Consider the following 13,172-nt stretch of genomic DNA (forward strand, 5'->3'; position numbering starts at 1 on the left):
TCCTACTTCTGTAGTGATACTGCCTCGGAAACCCAAGGAGGGGTCGCTATGAGTCGGGGCCGACTCGACGGCACATAACAACAACAACAACAAATGCAGGAGGTTAGTGTCATGAAGAAAATACATCCTATTGAATACTATGCAGTGGTCAGAAAAAATAAACTAACAGTACATACAGCAATACAGATAGAATTTTTTTAATGGTGTGGAGTAATTTTCAGTTATGTAAAAAATATGAGAATGACTTCATAGTTTCAGATACAAGAGTGAATTTGTTCAGGCTACCGTATAGTTTGAGATTTCATTCAACTTAATATAGCAAAGAGGACATGCTGGATTTTTCATATAATGTAACCATGCAGATAAGCATGCTTATTTGAGAAAAGATCTGTTTTCAAGTAACTACAGGTATATATTTTGGGGAGCAGGCTGGATAAACTGGGAGGCACTTTGAATTAAGTTATTTGGAAACCCCAATATTATATTAATATATGCTGTGAAGAAAATTAGGAGAAAATCTTAGCTAAAATGGGAGGTTGGAAAATTGGGATAATTCTATAATCTGAGTTAGTTTAGTTTGGTGACCTTAATAGCCTTATCTCCCCTCCTAGCCTAGGATGCTCTAAGAATCTTTGAAAGAGAGTGCTTCTGCAATCCCTCAGAGATTCTGGATCTTTCTCCACACTCTACCATGTACCTCCCATGAAACCACTCCCTCTGTCCTGGAGTCCCCCATTTCTACTGACACCTGAATTTGGCTGTTTGACTTTTGGTTTCAATTCTCACCACCCACCCTGGGAAGTTACTTGTGGGATCACCATCAGCTAAACACTATGAAATTCATGAGTCAGCCCCATCCTACTGCAGGGTGGACTTCAGACAGCTTGGAAGGAGAAGGAGGGACACAGAAAAATCCCTGACTGCTGAGATTCCTGACTTATTCTGGTTTTGCTCTAGTTTTTCCTATGAAACTTAAATTCCATTTAAGAGGAAAAATGAGTATTTTATATGCATACTCATGTGGCAATGGGATATATAGAGTGTTTCTATATTATTGACAACCAAGCTAGCAAATGCTGAGTTCTCTTTTTTCCATACTACAACCTTGACATGGGCTGAGAACAAAGAAGCAAGAGTCTAAGACTGACAGGTGTGACACTGGGGTGGATATGTGCACCATACCAAAAAAAACAAACTCACTGCCATCAAGTTAGAGCCAGCTCACAGTGACCCCTCCTTGGTTTCCGTAGCGATATCACTACAGAAGTAGATTGCCCAAACTTCCTTCCGAGGAGTGGCTGGTGGGTTTGAACCTCCAGCCTTCTGGTTAGTAGTCAAATGTCTTAGGCACTACACTACCAGAGCTCCTATGTGCACCAGGAAAACTGATATTATTCCTTTGTCACAGGAGGCAAACTAGCACCCAGAGAAGGGAGAGAATTTAGCATGTGAGAGAAGAAAATGTAAGGAGCAGAGTAGAGTTTCCATTTATCTAAATCCTCAGTTTCTCAAATCAAAGAATGAGATGTTTGCAATAGGTTGCAGATGAAGGGAATTGTATGCTATTGAGTTTTGCTTGTAGCAACCTTATAGGACAGAGCAGAACCTCCATGTTTTGGTTACCTAGTGCCACTCTGACAGAAATACCACAAATGGGATGGCTTGAAGAAACAGGAATTTATTCTTTTATACTTTTGGAGGCTAGATGTCTGAGTTCAAAGTGCCAGGTCTAGTAGCTGGGTGAAAGCCCTTCAACCTTGGGCTTAAGCTCTGCCTCTTGCTCTCAGCCCACTGAAGCTAGAGGCATTATCTTCACTCAGGCAGCCACTGGCTGCTGAGGCTAACAAGCCCAAGGTTGAAAAATAAAATGGCACAGTCCCGATACTACTAAACCACACAGTAGGTCACTGATTCAAGTCCCATTAACAGTCCCAAGATTGGCAGGGCACGGAAGGCTGTTGAACAACGGCTTGGCTACACACAGTGTTCGAGTATGCCAAAAAGCTATAGACCATTCCCAAAGCTTCTCTTGATATATGGGAAGCAGATCACATCCCTAAAGCAGCTACTCAGCTGCTTGTGGCAGATTCCACCACAGAGTTGATTCACAGTCTCCTCTTAGGAATAACTACCACTAGCTGTCCAGCCACTCAAACCCAGGCTCAGTCAAATTGACATGTAACTTTAACTACCACACACCCCAAAGGATTTCCTAGGCTGTTGTCTTTATGGGAGATCACCAGGTTTTTTCCCCTGCAGAGTTGGTAGTTTTGAACCACTGACCTTCTGGTTAGCAGCTGAGTACTTAACACTGTGCCACCAGGGATAGAGAGAGGGAAAAAAGGGAAGAGGCAGATGCACTTAGCATATCCTATCCAAATTTCTGATCGTCAGAATCTCACTGGGATAATCATCTGGTGCTTCAGAGGCTATGATGAAAGGAAAAAGTGGGAAAAGGGGGTATGTGCATATACCTTTGTTGTTGTTGTTATGTGCCGTCGAGTCGGACCCGATTCATAGAGACCCTTCCTTGGGTTGCCGAGGCAGTATCACTAAGGAATTAGATTGCCCAACCTTCCTTCTGAGGAGTAGCTGGTGGGTTTGAACCACCAGCCTTCTGGTTAGCAGTCAAGTGCCTTAGGCACTATGCTACCAGAGCTCCTTTATGCAATACCTTTAGATCTGTGGAAACCAGAGTGGTATGGGAATAGCCTATATATTTTCGGTGAGCTTTGGAAGCATAAATTGAGTCCAACCAGCCCCATGAGCTCCCCAGGCATAACAAAGGAATGGCTTCAGAGAGACGCCTGTGGACCATCTCCTGGGGTTGAAGTACAAGCTATGTCACCTGGCATCAGCCAGGTATGCTCTGTCCCAGAGAAGAATGTGCCACACCTGTGCACCATTTCTGTTGAGAGAAATTACAGTGATGACATCAGCAGCTGTGCCAGTTTTGCCATACTGTGAGATGAGGGACTAGCCCTTTCCCTTGTCAGCTATGCTTAAGTTCCATCTTCCTGGAAATAAAGCCAGTCCAGAAGACAGAGAAGGAGCTCAAAGATGAGCTCTGCATTGCACTGAGACTGAATATAAATCATGAATGGACTGAGAAACCATTGCATTGGACTATTTCCTTGAAGTTTTCCTTCTACTGAACAAAAATGAGTGCTCCTAAGATCAATTACAGTGATATGAAGTCACCATTTTAGCACACCCAAGTCTGTGACTGTACAATTAATCCCCATACACACCATGATGCAGTACTCTGGATATACACACTCTATACACCAGTTACCATAGAGTTGATTCTTAATCATGGTGACCCCACCTGTGTCAGAGTAGAACTGTGCTCCTTAGGGTTTTCACTGGCTAACTTTTTGGAAGTGAATTGCCTTGCCTTTATTCTGGGGCATCTCTGAGTGAACTCCAACCTCCAACCTTTCAGATAGTAGTTGAGAGTGTTAACCATTTGCACCACCCAGGAATTCCCTATCTCTATACATTGTTGCATATATCACACTGAATTAACAGTTGGTGATGCAACAAACCTAGGAAGACATAATGTATATTTCCACATTATTCTTATTTAATTAGTCAATTACATGAGAAAATATATAGAAGGTGTGTAGTATTTACTGCTGTCCTAAATATTTAGATATCAGCATAGTGTGACAGAGACCAAAAAAGATTAATATAATTGTCATATGATTAATATGGGAGCTCTGGTGGTGAAGTGCCTAGACATTTGACTGCTAACCAGAAGGCTGGCAGTTCAAACCCACCAGCCACTCCTCGGAAGGAAGGTTGGGCAATCTACTTCCATAGAGACACTGCCTTAAAAACCCAAGGAGGGGTCACTATGAGTTGAATTGACTCCAGGGCAGTGTTGTTGTTGTTGTTACGAGCCGTCAAGTCAGACCCAACTCATAGTGACCCCTCCTTGGGTTTCTGAGGCAGTATCTCTACGGAAGTAGATTGCCCCATTTTCCTTCCGAGGAGTGGCTGGTGGGTTTTAACTGCCAGCCTTCTGGTTAGCAGTCAAGTGCCTTAGGCACTACGCTACCAGCGCAGTGAGTTTTTTTTGTTTTATTTTTTGTTTATTATTAATATGATTGTCAACATCAAAACTATTAGAAGTAAAATCAATACATTCTTGTAAGTAGTCAGTAAAGAATAGGATGAATCCCATAGGAACAGATGCCAGGTAAATCTTAAGGATGAAATTGAATCCCATAGAAATAAAGAAGGGAAAGGCATCCTACTTGGCTTTAAGGATAGTCCAAAATTCATTTGCAGGGAAATGAAATTACAATGCATATTTAAGTTTACTTTTGTCCTCAGTCTCTTGTTTCACCTGTATCTACTCTCATAATAACTCTGTGAAGTAGTTCAGGTAGGTGTTAATACACATATTTTACAGGCCACACAGTAGTTAGCAGCACAGATGTGAAACACCAAGTCAGTGCAAAGCAGACAATTTTACCACAAGATCTATCACTCCCAAATTGGTGTTGTTTCCATTATTACATGGATTCTTGTCATATCACCTGAAATTATTTCATTGTAACATATAGGACACAATGTATGGAATGATAGATATGATACATAGTGGATGTTTTTGAAATCTATTGCAGATGTAGTGTATTATCATCCCATGACATCACATCCAATCAACATTTAATCCATCACCTCTGAATGATGCTTGACTGAGAGAATCTTGCAAAGGAAATTTCTACTTCCTACAGGGAACGAAGAAAGAATATGGAGGAGATTATGGCAGGAAACTAGTGTTGAAAGTACAGATTTTTAAGGTTATAATGTTAGGAGAAAGGAAAAAACAGGCATTTTCTCTACTTGGCATTGCTTTTAGCCTTTTTAAAATTTTAGTTTCACTGTCTTCATTAAAAAAAAAAAAAAAGACACAAGGAAGACAAATTAAAATGATTATGTGTGTGCAAAACAGATCTGTGAGATTAAAAGAGCTAGTGATGTTTAGTGTGGAAAAGGTTAGAGGATCTAGTATATAAACTGATTTTATAAAGAAGATATTGATCAGTTAAAGATTATCATATGCAAACGAAGAGAGGAAAAAGTTTTATTTGCCCTATGGAAGAAGATGACTATATAGGTCTGATTAAAAGCAGGTATCAAGGGAGCCTATCTGTCCTGTTGCTCTTTAACAGATAAAACCTTGAGGTAGGGAATGAAATAGTCTTTAATTATTTTCTTTTAAGTGACATTGATTACTCTTCTTTCTCAGGGCAATTATTTTGCATTTCTCGTTAAAGGGTAATCAATATGTAAAAAAAAAAAAAAAAATGCAAGGCCCCTAATTTTCTTAAAAATAATTATGTCACATTTTTATAAGTATAAAAATAATTATGTCACATTTTTATAATTCATATATGTCATATTATACCTGTTCCTGAGAATAAGGAATTTCTTTTCCCAGATTTTGCTTATCTTTTCTGCTTCTTTTCTATATCTGTAACAAATATACAGATAGTTAAATATTGCATTAACTACAAATGAATAAATATGAATCAGTATTACCAGTACCTTTCTGCCTTCTTTCTTTCAGTTTCTAAAGTACTCTTTAGTATTTGTACTTGGCTCACCAAAGCTTTTTTTTCTTCACTCTTTCAATAGAAAATACATCACAAAGTGAATTAATTACATGAACAATACTTCCTACTTCTTCATAAATCTTAAAAGGTTACTTCTATTTAATAGCATGTATATTCTAACTACCGTCAAAAATAATTTGAGGGAACAATGAGTTACAACTACTTGTAAATTATCATAAATCAAGGAATTTAAGATCCCATGCCATGTTTCTGTTACTACATAGATTCACTTAAAAGTAGCCAGTTCTAGACAATATTATGAAGCAGACAACATTTATCTTCATTAATCTTCCCTCCCTTCGTTATCCCTTTTTCCAAATCTTATTTTTTCCTTCCTTATTGTGCCCTCTCCATCTCTTCATCATAGATAGTGACTGCATCTAAACCCCAAAAAACCACTACCATCAAGTTGATTCTGACTCATAGTGAGTCCCACTGGGTTGCTAAGGCTTAACAGCCTTTATGGAAGTAGATTGCCTCATCTTCCTCCTACACAGCAGCTGGTGGGTTTGAACCACAATCTTCTGGTTAGCAGACATATGCCTTACCCACTGTACCACCAGAGCTTCTTAGTGATTGCATCTAGTCATTCCATTTCTTCTTCCACTCAAAATTGTTCTCAGGAAAGAATCTGACCAATTCAATCTCACTAGACCTTTATGCTATTTCTCAATATTGTTTCTATTTCACAAAAGGACAAGATTTTTTAGTACAAGGAATGCATCTCTGCCAATGGAGCTGTAGGGATGCCATGGATGAGGAAGATACTTTGGGTGTGGCAGCGATATTTCCCAGAATCATACTGAAGAAGCAGCCAGGTTTTCTGTCTCTCTGTAAGACTGACTTCCAGTATAGCTCCCAAAGTCATTGGTACTTTGAAGAATAGCCAGCATCAATATAAATAATAACTAGGTTAATAATAATACTCATATTAGTCATTATACCTTATGTTCTGCTATTTTCACTTTTCTTTCAGGCACTGAAATAGGTGGAGAATGTATATCCTGGCAAGAAAATAAACCAAGGTAAATAAAACATTTCAAATCAATGCATAAAGATGTAGTTTAGAGAAAGGCAACTGAAGCCTGAAACAGACTATACAGAATCCTTAGCAATTTTTTTTCAATCAATATTAACTGTGGAATAATGTGATAAATATAGTTGTAAATTTCTTAAAGGTAGTATTTCTTAGATTATATGAATACTAACAACAAAATTATTTTACAAAAATTTTTCTACATTGAATTATATTATTAGTTATAACATTATAAGTAACTGTGTGGAAATCTTTTTTCTCTTTCTTTTCCTTTAATTGTCATTTCATTCTCAAAAAAGTTATTGATACAGGTTCACAAATACTAATTACCACAATATTGTAGCTAAAATACTAGAAAATTTGACAAAAAGCAGTAACTATAAAAACACCAGCAACAACGAAAACAACAGTGTGTATGCAGATGAATCCATGTGATTCAAAGTGTCATTTTGATTGGTTAATAATAGCAGATATGACCAGAGCACTTTACAAAGTTCAAAACATATATTAGCATAGAGTTTTTTAGCTTTATAGGTCTATTGATACATGTAAGCTAGGCTTATGAAAATTTTTTTTGTTGTTATAACCAACTACAGACATGCTTTTACAAAAAATAATAAATATCTGCTGAAACAGTGCACAAAAATTTTACAGACAGTCATTTTAGTGTTACCCCTTCTGACAGTGTTACCCAGTGTGGGCCATACCACTTGCACCCCCTAGTGATGCCACTGATCCTAACTTTTCTCTCATACTTTCTTGCCATTTTGATGTTCTAGGAGAGTTTCTTGACTTTATCTTTCAGATTATCCAGATTATTAGTTAGATCTTCAGCTGCATCTATTTTATTATTCAGCCTTTCCACCCCCTCTTTTTTTTTTTTTAATTTTATTACTTTCAAGAAATTTTTCTTAACCTCATACTTTATAAAAGGCATTCCATTTTCATAGCAACCTGTCCATGCTAATGGATAAAAGATTGAATATCTCTAAATTTTTTTTTAAGTAAAATTAAAAATTCTTACCTGTTTCTTGAATTAACTGTTTCCTATACGCCAAATGCTTTGTTTGTTCTCTTTGTTTTGTTCTTTCAATAAATAAATACTTAACAAATGCATCCTATGTGCCAGGAATTTTTCCAAGCATTGAAATATAATAAAGAACAGAACAGAGCTGAAGTATAGGACACATATTTGTGAGGAATTATGAAGGAGACAGAATTTAAGGCACTTAGTAAGAGAGAAGAGAGGTGTCTGGAACTTCTCATTTGGGCAATTAGATGAAAGGTGGAGCCATCCTTTGATAATAAAAGAAATAAGAATACGGGCTCCAGTACAAGATGGCAGACTAGGCAGATGTATTATCCAGACCCTTTGCAACTAAGACTTGAAAAAACAAGGGAAACAGCTACGGATGACAATCCTGGATCCCAGAACTTCAAATGAAAGGATAAAGAAGTAGATCAAATACTGAGGGGAAGATACTGCAAACTGGCATCATGCAGCCATTTTCAATTATTGCAAGCAGCATTCTAATCTGATCTGGAACCTGATAACCACCTCTACTTGCCCAGCACTGCACCAGCAGTCACACAGGTGATCAGGCAACCAGAGAGGTGTGTCCTCCCCACTCACTTTGCACAACTACCCAGTGACCAGAAATATGGCTCTCCCCATCCCCACCCTCCCTCTGGTCAGTCAAACTCCCCCCACTGCCAGAACTGCCTTGCCTTTTTTTTTTTTTCCCCTTCTCCTTAGTTCTTCCATCTTCCTGTCATCCCCAAAGAGCAGGAGCCCCTCCCCTGCTGTCCACTCTTCCCTGGCTGGAAAGGACTCTAGTGCAGTCATGTTTGATGGATGGTATTTTCAAAGTACTGTCTGTTTTTCTTTCTTCCTTTTTTCATCTTTTTTCTTTCATCTTAGTTCTTCCCTCTTTTTCCTCATTTGCCTTTTCTTTAGTTTCTTTGTTTTTTTTCCCTCTTCACTCTATCTTTTTTTTTTCCATCTTCTTTTCTTTTTGTTACCACCCCACCTCCGTAATCAGCAGCACCTGCCCTCACCCCTTCGTGGACAGCAGTGTGCACTCTCCCAGAGTGAGCTTAGCATTCCTGCTGCAGCTGTTCTTAGCGGCTAACACTTGCATGATTTTCCCCTCTTGTCTTTGCTTTTTCTTCCTTCCCGTCTTCTTATGCCCTTGCTTTTTTCCTTTTTTCTCCCACTTTCCCACACCATTATTTTTTCTTTTTCTTTTTCCTTTTTTTTCTGTTCTGCTCTACCACCACTCCCCCCTGTTCAGTAGTTCCACCTCTGACCCTCTGTACTTGATGGTGCATGCTCCCACGGAGCAAGTGCCACATTTCCACCAGAAAAGCCTGCCCTCAGGTGCTCTGCATGCTTAGTGACCAGAGACTCATATCCATACTCACACCGCTACCAAATCTGCCCACAGGTAGGTGGTGAGTGCCCTAGTGCTACCAAACTAGTGACCAGGGTAACATGACTACCCTATTGCCTGGATATATTAAAACAGAACAAAACAAAAAATCAGGGTGAAGCAAACCAACATATTATTGACAAATTAATACAATGACAGCACAATGTCTCAGAGACAACAGACAACTTGAAATCACAGAAAACAAAACAAAATAGGACATGATGTCTCCAACAAGAGAGCAAAGCACAGGTCCAGGAAATCTTCTGGAAGAAGGAATGCTAGTGCAATTACCTGACAGAGAATTCCCAACAATTATAGTTAGGAACCTTCAACAGAATGAAAGAAAGTTTGAGGAAACCACAGACAAAATCAAGGAAAACACAGACAAAACTCAAGAAGGATTTAAAAAAGAAAAAAAAAAAAAAAAAGAACAAATTGACAAAAGATATGAAATATTAGAAGCCATAGGAAAAAAAAAAAAAAAACACAGCAAATAGAAATCCAAAAGATTAATACTATAATTTCAGAAAATGATATTTCATTAGAAGGACAAAGGAGTAGAATTGAGTAATGGAACACAGAATTAGTGAGACTGAAGACAAATCTTTCAACACCAATCTGCTGGTGGAACAATCAGAAAAAAGAATTAAATAAAATGAAGAAAGCTTAAGATTAATTTGGGACATCATGAAGAGGAATAATTTGTGTGTAGAATTCCAGAAAAGGAAGAGACAAAAAAAAAAAAAAAAGAAGAAGAAGAAGGTACTGAGAAAATTGTCAATTTGTTGGAAGAAAATTTCCCTAATATCATGAAAGATGAGAAGATGAGAAAATATGTATTCAAGAAGCTCAATGAACCCCAAATAGGACAAACTCAAGAGAAAGTCATCAAGATATATAATTAAACTTTCCAAAGACAAAGACAAAGAAAGAATCTTGAAAACAGTGCAGGAAAAATGAAAAGTCACCTACAAAGGAGAACCAATAAGACTAAGCTCTGATTTCTTAGCTGAAACCATGCAGGCAAGAAGGTAATACTACTTACTGACGTGGACTCGGAGCGACCCCTCCTTTGGTTTCCAAGACCATATCACTGCAGAAGTAGATCACCCAATCTTTCTTCTGAGGAATGGCTGGTGGGTTTGAACTGCCAGCCCTCTGGTTAGCAGTCAAATGTCTTAGACACTTCGCCACCAGAGCTCCTAAGAAAGCAATGGGATGTCATAAATAAAATGCTGAAAGAAAATAAAACTGCCAACCAAGAATTATATATCTAGCAAAATTGCCTCTTAAATATGATGGTGAAATTAGGACATTCTTAGATACACAGAAATTGAGAATTTGCAAAATCCATATCAACCTTATAAGAAATGCTAAAGGGAATCCTCCAGACAAAACACCACCAATGGTAGACAATAACCAGACACTGAGACATACACCAACATCATCTGGAAATCAACCCAAGAATAGAAGTATCAAAAATAAAATAAATCTACAAGATGGAAATTAGGGAACTGAGATGTCAATTTGTAAATGATGGTAACTAAAAAGCAAAAAGAGAATAAATGATGTAGTTACAGCACTTCCAAATGGAAAAAAGATCAAGATGATATAAAGAATGGATCGCTTTAAACTTGGGAGGATAATAATAAATTACAGTGTAGCCTCAAAGAAAATTAATAAACCTTCTCACCAAAATAAAAAAGAAGAAAATCAGAAAGTCTCAGAAAACACTACAACAGTAGCAATGAAGGAAACAAAATCAATAAACAAAATGAGCTCAGCATAGAAAAATGTGTGGAATAAAGAAATCATCAAAACCACACAAAAAATAGAGAGCAAAATAGCAGCACTAAATTAATACTTAATAATAGTTACATTGAATGCAAATTGATTAAATATACCAGTCTAGAGACAGAGGGAAGTAGAATGGATAAGAAAACATGACCCATCAATATGCTGTCTACAAGAGACACACCTTAGACACAAAGACAAAAATAAGCTAAGATCAAAGGATGGAAAAACAATTTACAAGGAAATGGCAACCAAAAACAGTAGGAGTGGCAGGCAATATCAACTGTGATAAAATAGACTTCAAGGTAAAACTAGCAAAAGAGACATGAAGGATATTATATAATGATTAAAGGGTCAATCGAACAAAAGGACATAACCATAAAAAATATTTACTCACCAATGAAAGAGCCCAAAAGCAAATAAATCAGAGTTTAACAGAATTGAGGAGAGAAATAGATGACTCCACAATAATAGTAGAAGACTTTAATACACCACTTTCAATGATGGACAGAACAACTAGAAAGAAACATAACAAAGATCTAAATACCACAGTCAACCAAATTAGACCTTATAGATGCATATGGACCACTTCACCCAACCAACAACAGCACAATATACATTTTTTTCTAGTGCACATGGAACTTTCTCCGGAATAGACCACATGTTGTTGTTGTTGTTAGGTGCCATCAAGTTGTCTCCAACTCATAGTGACCCTATGCACAGCAGAACAAAACACTGCCTTGTCCTGCACCAGCTCTGCGATCCCTGGTATACTTGAGCCCATCGACGCAGCCACTGTATGAATCCATCTCATTGAGGGCCTTCCCCTATTTCATCGATCCTCCACCTTACCAACCATGACATCCCTCTCCAGGGTATGATCCCTTCTGATAACATTACCAAAGTAGGTGAGACTCACTGGATGTCCAAAGTCTGGCCATTCTCACTTCCAAGGAGCTTTCTGGCTGCACTTCCTCCAGGACAGATTTATTAGGTCTTGTAGCAGTCCATGGTGTTTTCAGCATTCTTCACAAGCACCACAACTCAAAAGCCTCAATTCTTTGGTCTTCCTTATTCACTGTCCAGATCTCACATGCATATGAGGCGACTAAAAATATCATGGCTTGTGTCAAGTGCACCTAAGTCCTAAAGGAGACATCTTTACTTCTCAGCCCTTGAAATATGTCTTTTGCAGCCTACTTGCCCAGTGCTATATGTCAGCTGATGCCCTGACTGCTGCTTCCATTGGCTTCCATTGCAGAAACAAGCAATGGGAAGTCTCACAATTTCCATCTTTTCTCCATTTATCGTGATGCTGCTGATAGGTCTAGTTGTGAGGCTTTTTGTTTTATTTATATTGAGATGTAATCCATACTGCGACTGTATTCTTCAACCTTTATCAGTAAATTGCTTCAAGTCATTCTCATTTTCAGCAAGCAAAGTTGTGTTGTCAGCATATCTCAGGTTGTTAATGATTCTTCCTTCAATTCTGATTCCACATTATTCTTCATATAGGCCAGCTTCTCAGATTAGTTGCTCAGCATACAGATTGAATAAGTATGGTGAAAGGATACAACCTGACACACTCCCTTCTTGATTTTAAAACATTCAGTGTCCCTTTCTTCTGTTCAATCGACAGCCTCCTTGTCTATGTACAGTTTCCTCATGAGTGCAATTAAGTGTTCTGGAATTCCCATTCTTCTCAATGTTATTCACAATTTGTTATGATCCACACAATCAAATGCTTTAGCATAGTCAATAAAACACAAGTAAACATCCTTCTGGTATTCTTTGCTGTGAGCTAAGATCCATCTGACATCTGCAATGATATTCTTTGTTTCACATCCTCTTCTGGAACTAACTTGCACCTCTGGAAGTTCTCTGTCAATATACTGCTATAAACGTTTTTGAATTATCTTCAGTAAGATTTTACTTGTGTGTGATATTAATGATATTGTTCTATAATTTCCAAATTCTGTGGGATCAACTTTTTTGGAATAGGGCAAATATGGATCTCTTCCAGTCAATTGGCCAGGTAGCTGTCTTCCAAATCTCTTGGCATAAACAAATGAGTGGCTCCAGTGGGGCATCTGTTTGTTGAAACATCTCAAAGGATATTCCACCAATTCCTGAAGCCTTGTTCTCTGGCAATTCCTTCAGTGCAGCTTTGCCTTCTTTCTTCAGTATCACTGGTTCTTGATCATATGCCACCTCCTGAAATGGATGAAGATCTACCAGTTCTTTTTGGTACAGTGACTCTGTGTATTCCTTCCATCTTCTTTT

At 38.1% G+C, this 13,172-nt stretch overlaps 1 protein-coding gene across 1 annotated transcript in view; it reads right to left on the reverse strand.

Moving 5' to 3' along the window:
* The window catches only part of CUNH10orf67 (chromosome unknown C10orf67 homolog), a 232,764-nt gene that overhangs the window by 43,205 nt on the left and 176,387 nt on the right, over positions 1 to 13,172 (reverse strand). Inside the window, exons 12-14 of the mRNA XM_042780342.1 lie at positions 6,572 to 6,631; positions 5,560 to 5,639; positions 5,420 to 5,485 (exon numbers count right to left, since the gene is read on the reverse strand). Coding sequence (XP_042636276.1) covers positions 5,420 to 5,485; positions 5,560 to 5,639; positions 6,572 to 6,631 — 206 coding nt within the window. The remainder of the gene's footprint in view (positions 1 to 5,419; positions 5,486 to 5,559; positions 5,640 to 6,571; positions 6,632 to 13,172) is intronic.

The sequence above is a fragment of the Orycteropus afer genome, unplaced genomic scaffold (assembly GCF_000298275.1).
Source record: "Orycteropus afer afer isolate SDZICR_OR568_19922 unplaced genomic scaffold, OryAfe1.0 scaffold00035, whole genome shotgun sequence".
In the NCBI taxonomy this organism is placed as follows: domain Eukaryota; kingdom Metazoa; phylum Chordata; class Mammalia; order Tubulidentata; family Orycteropodidae; genus Orycteropus; species Orycteropus afer.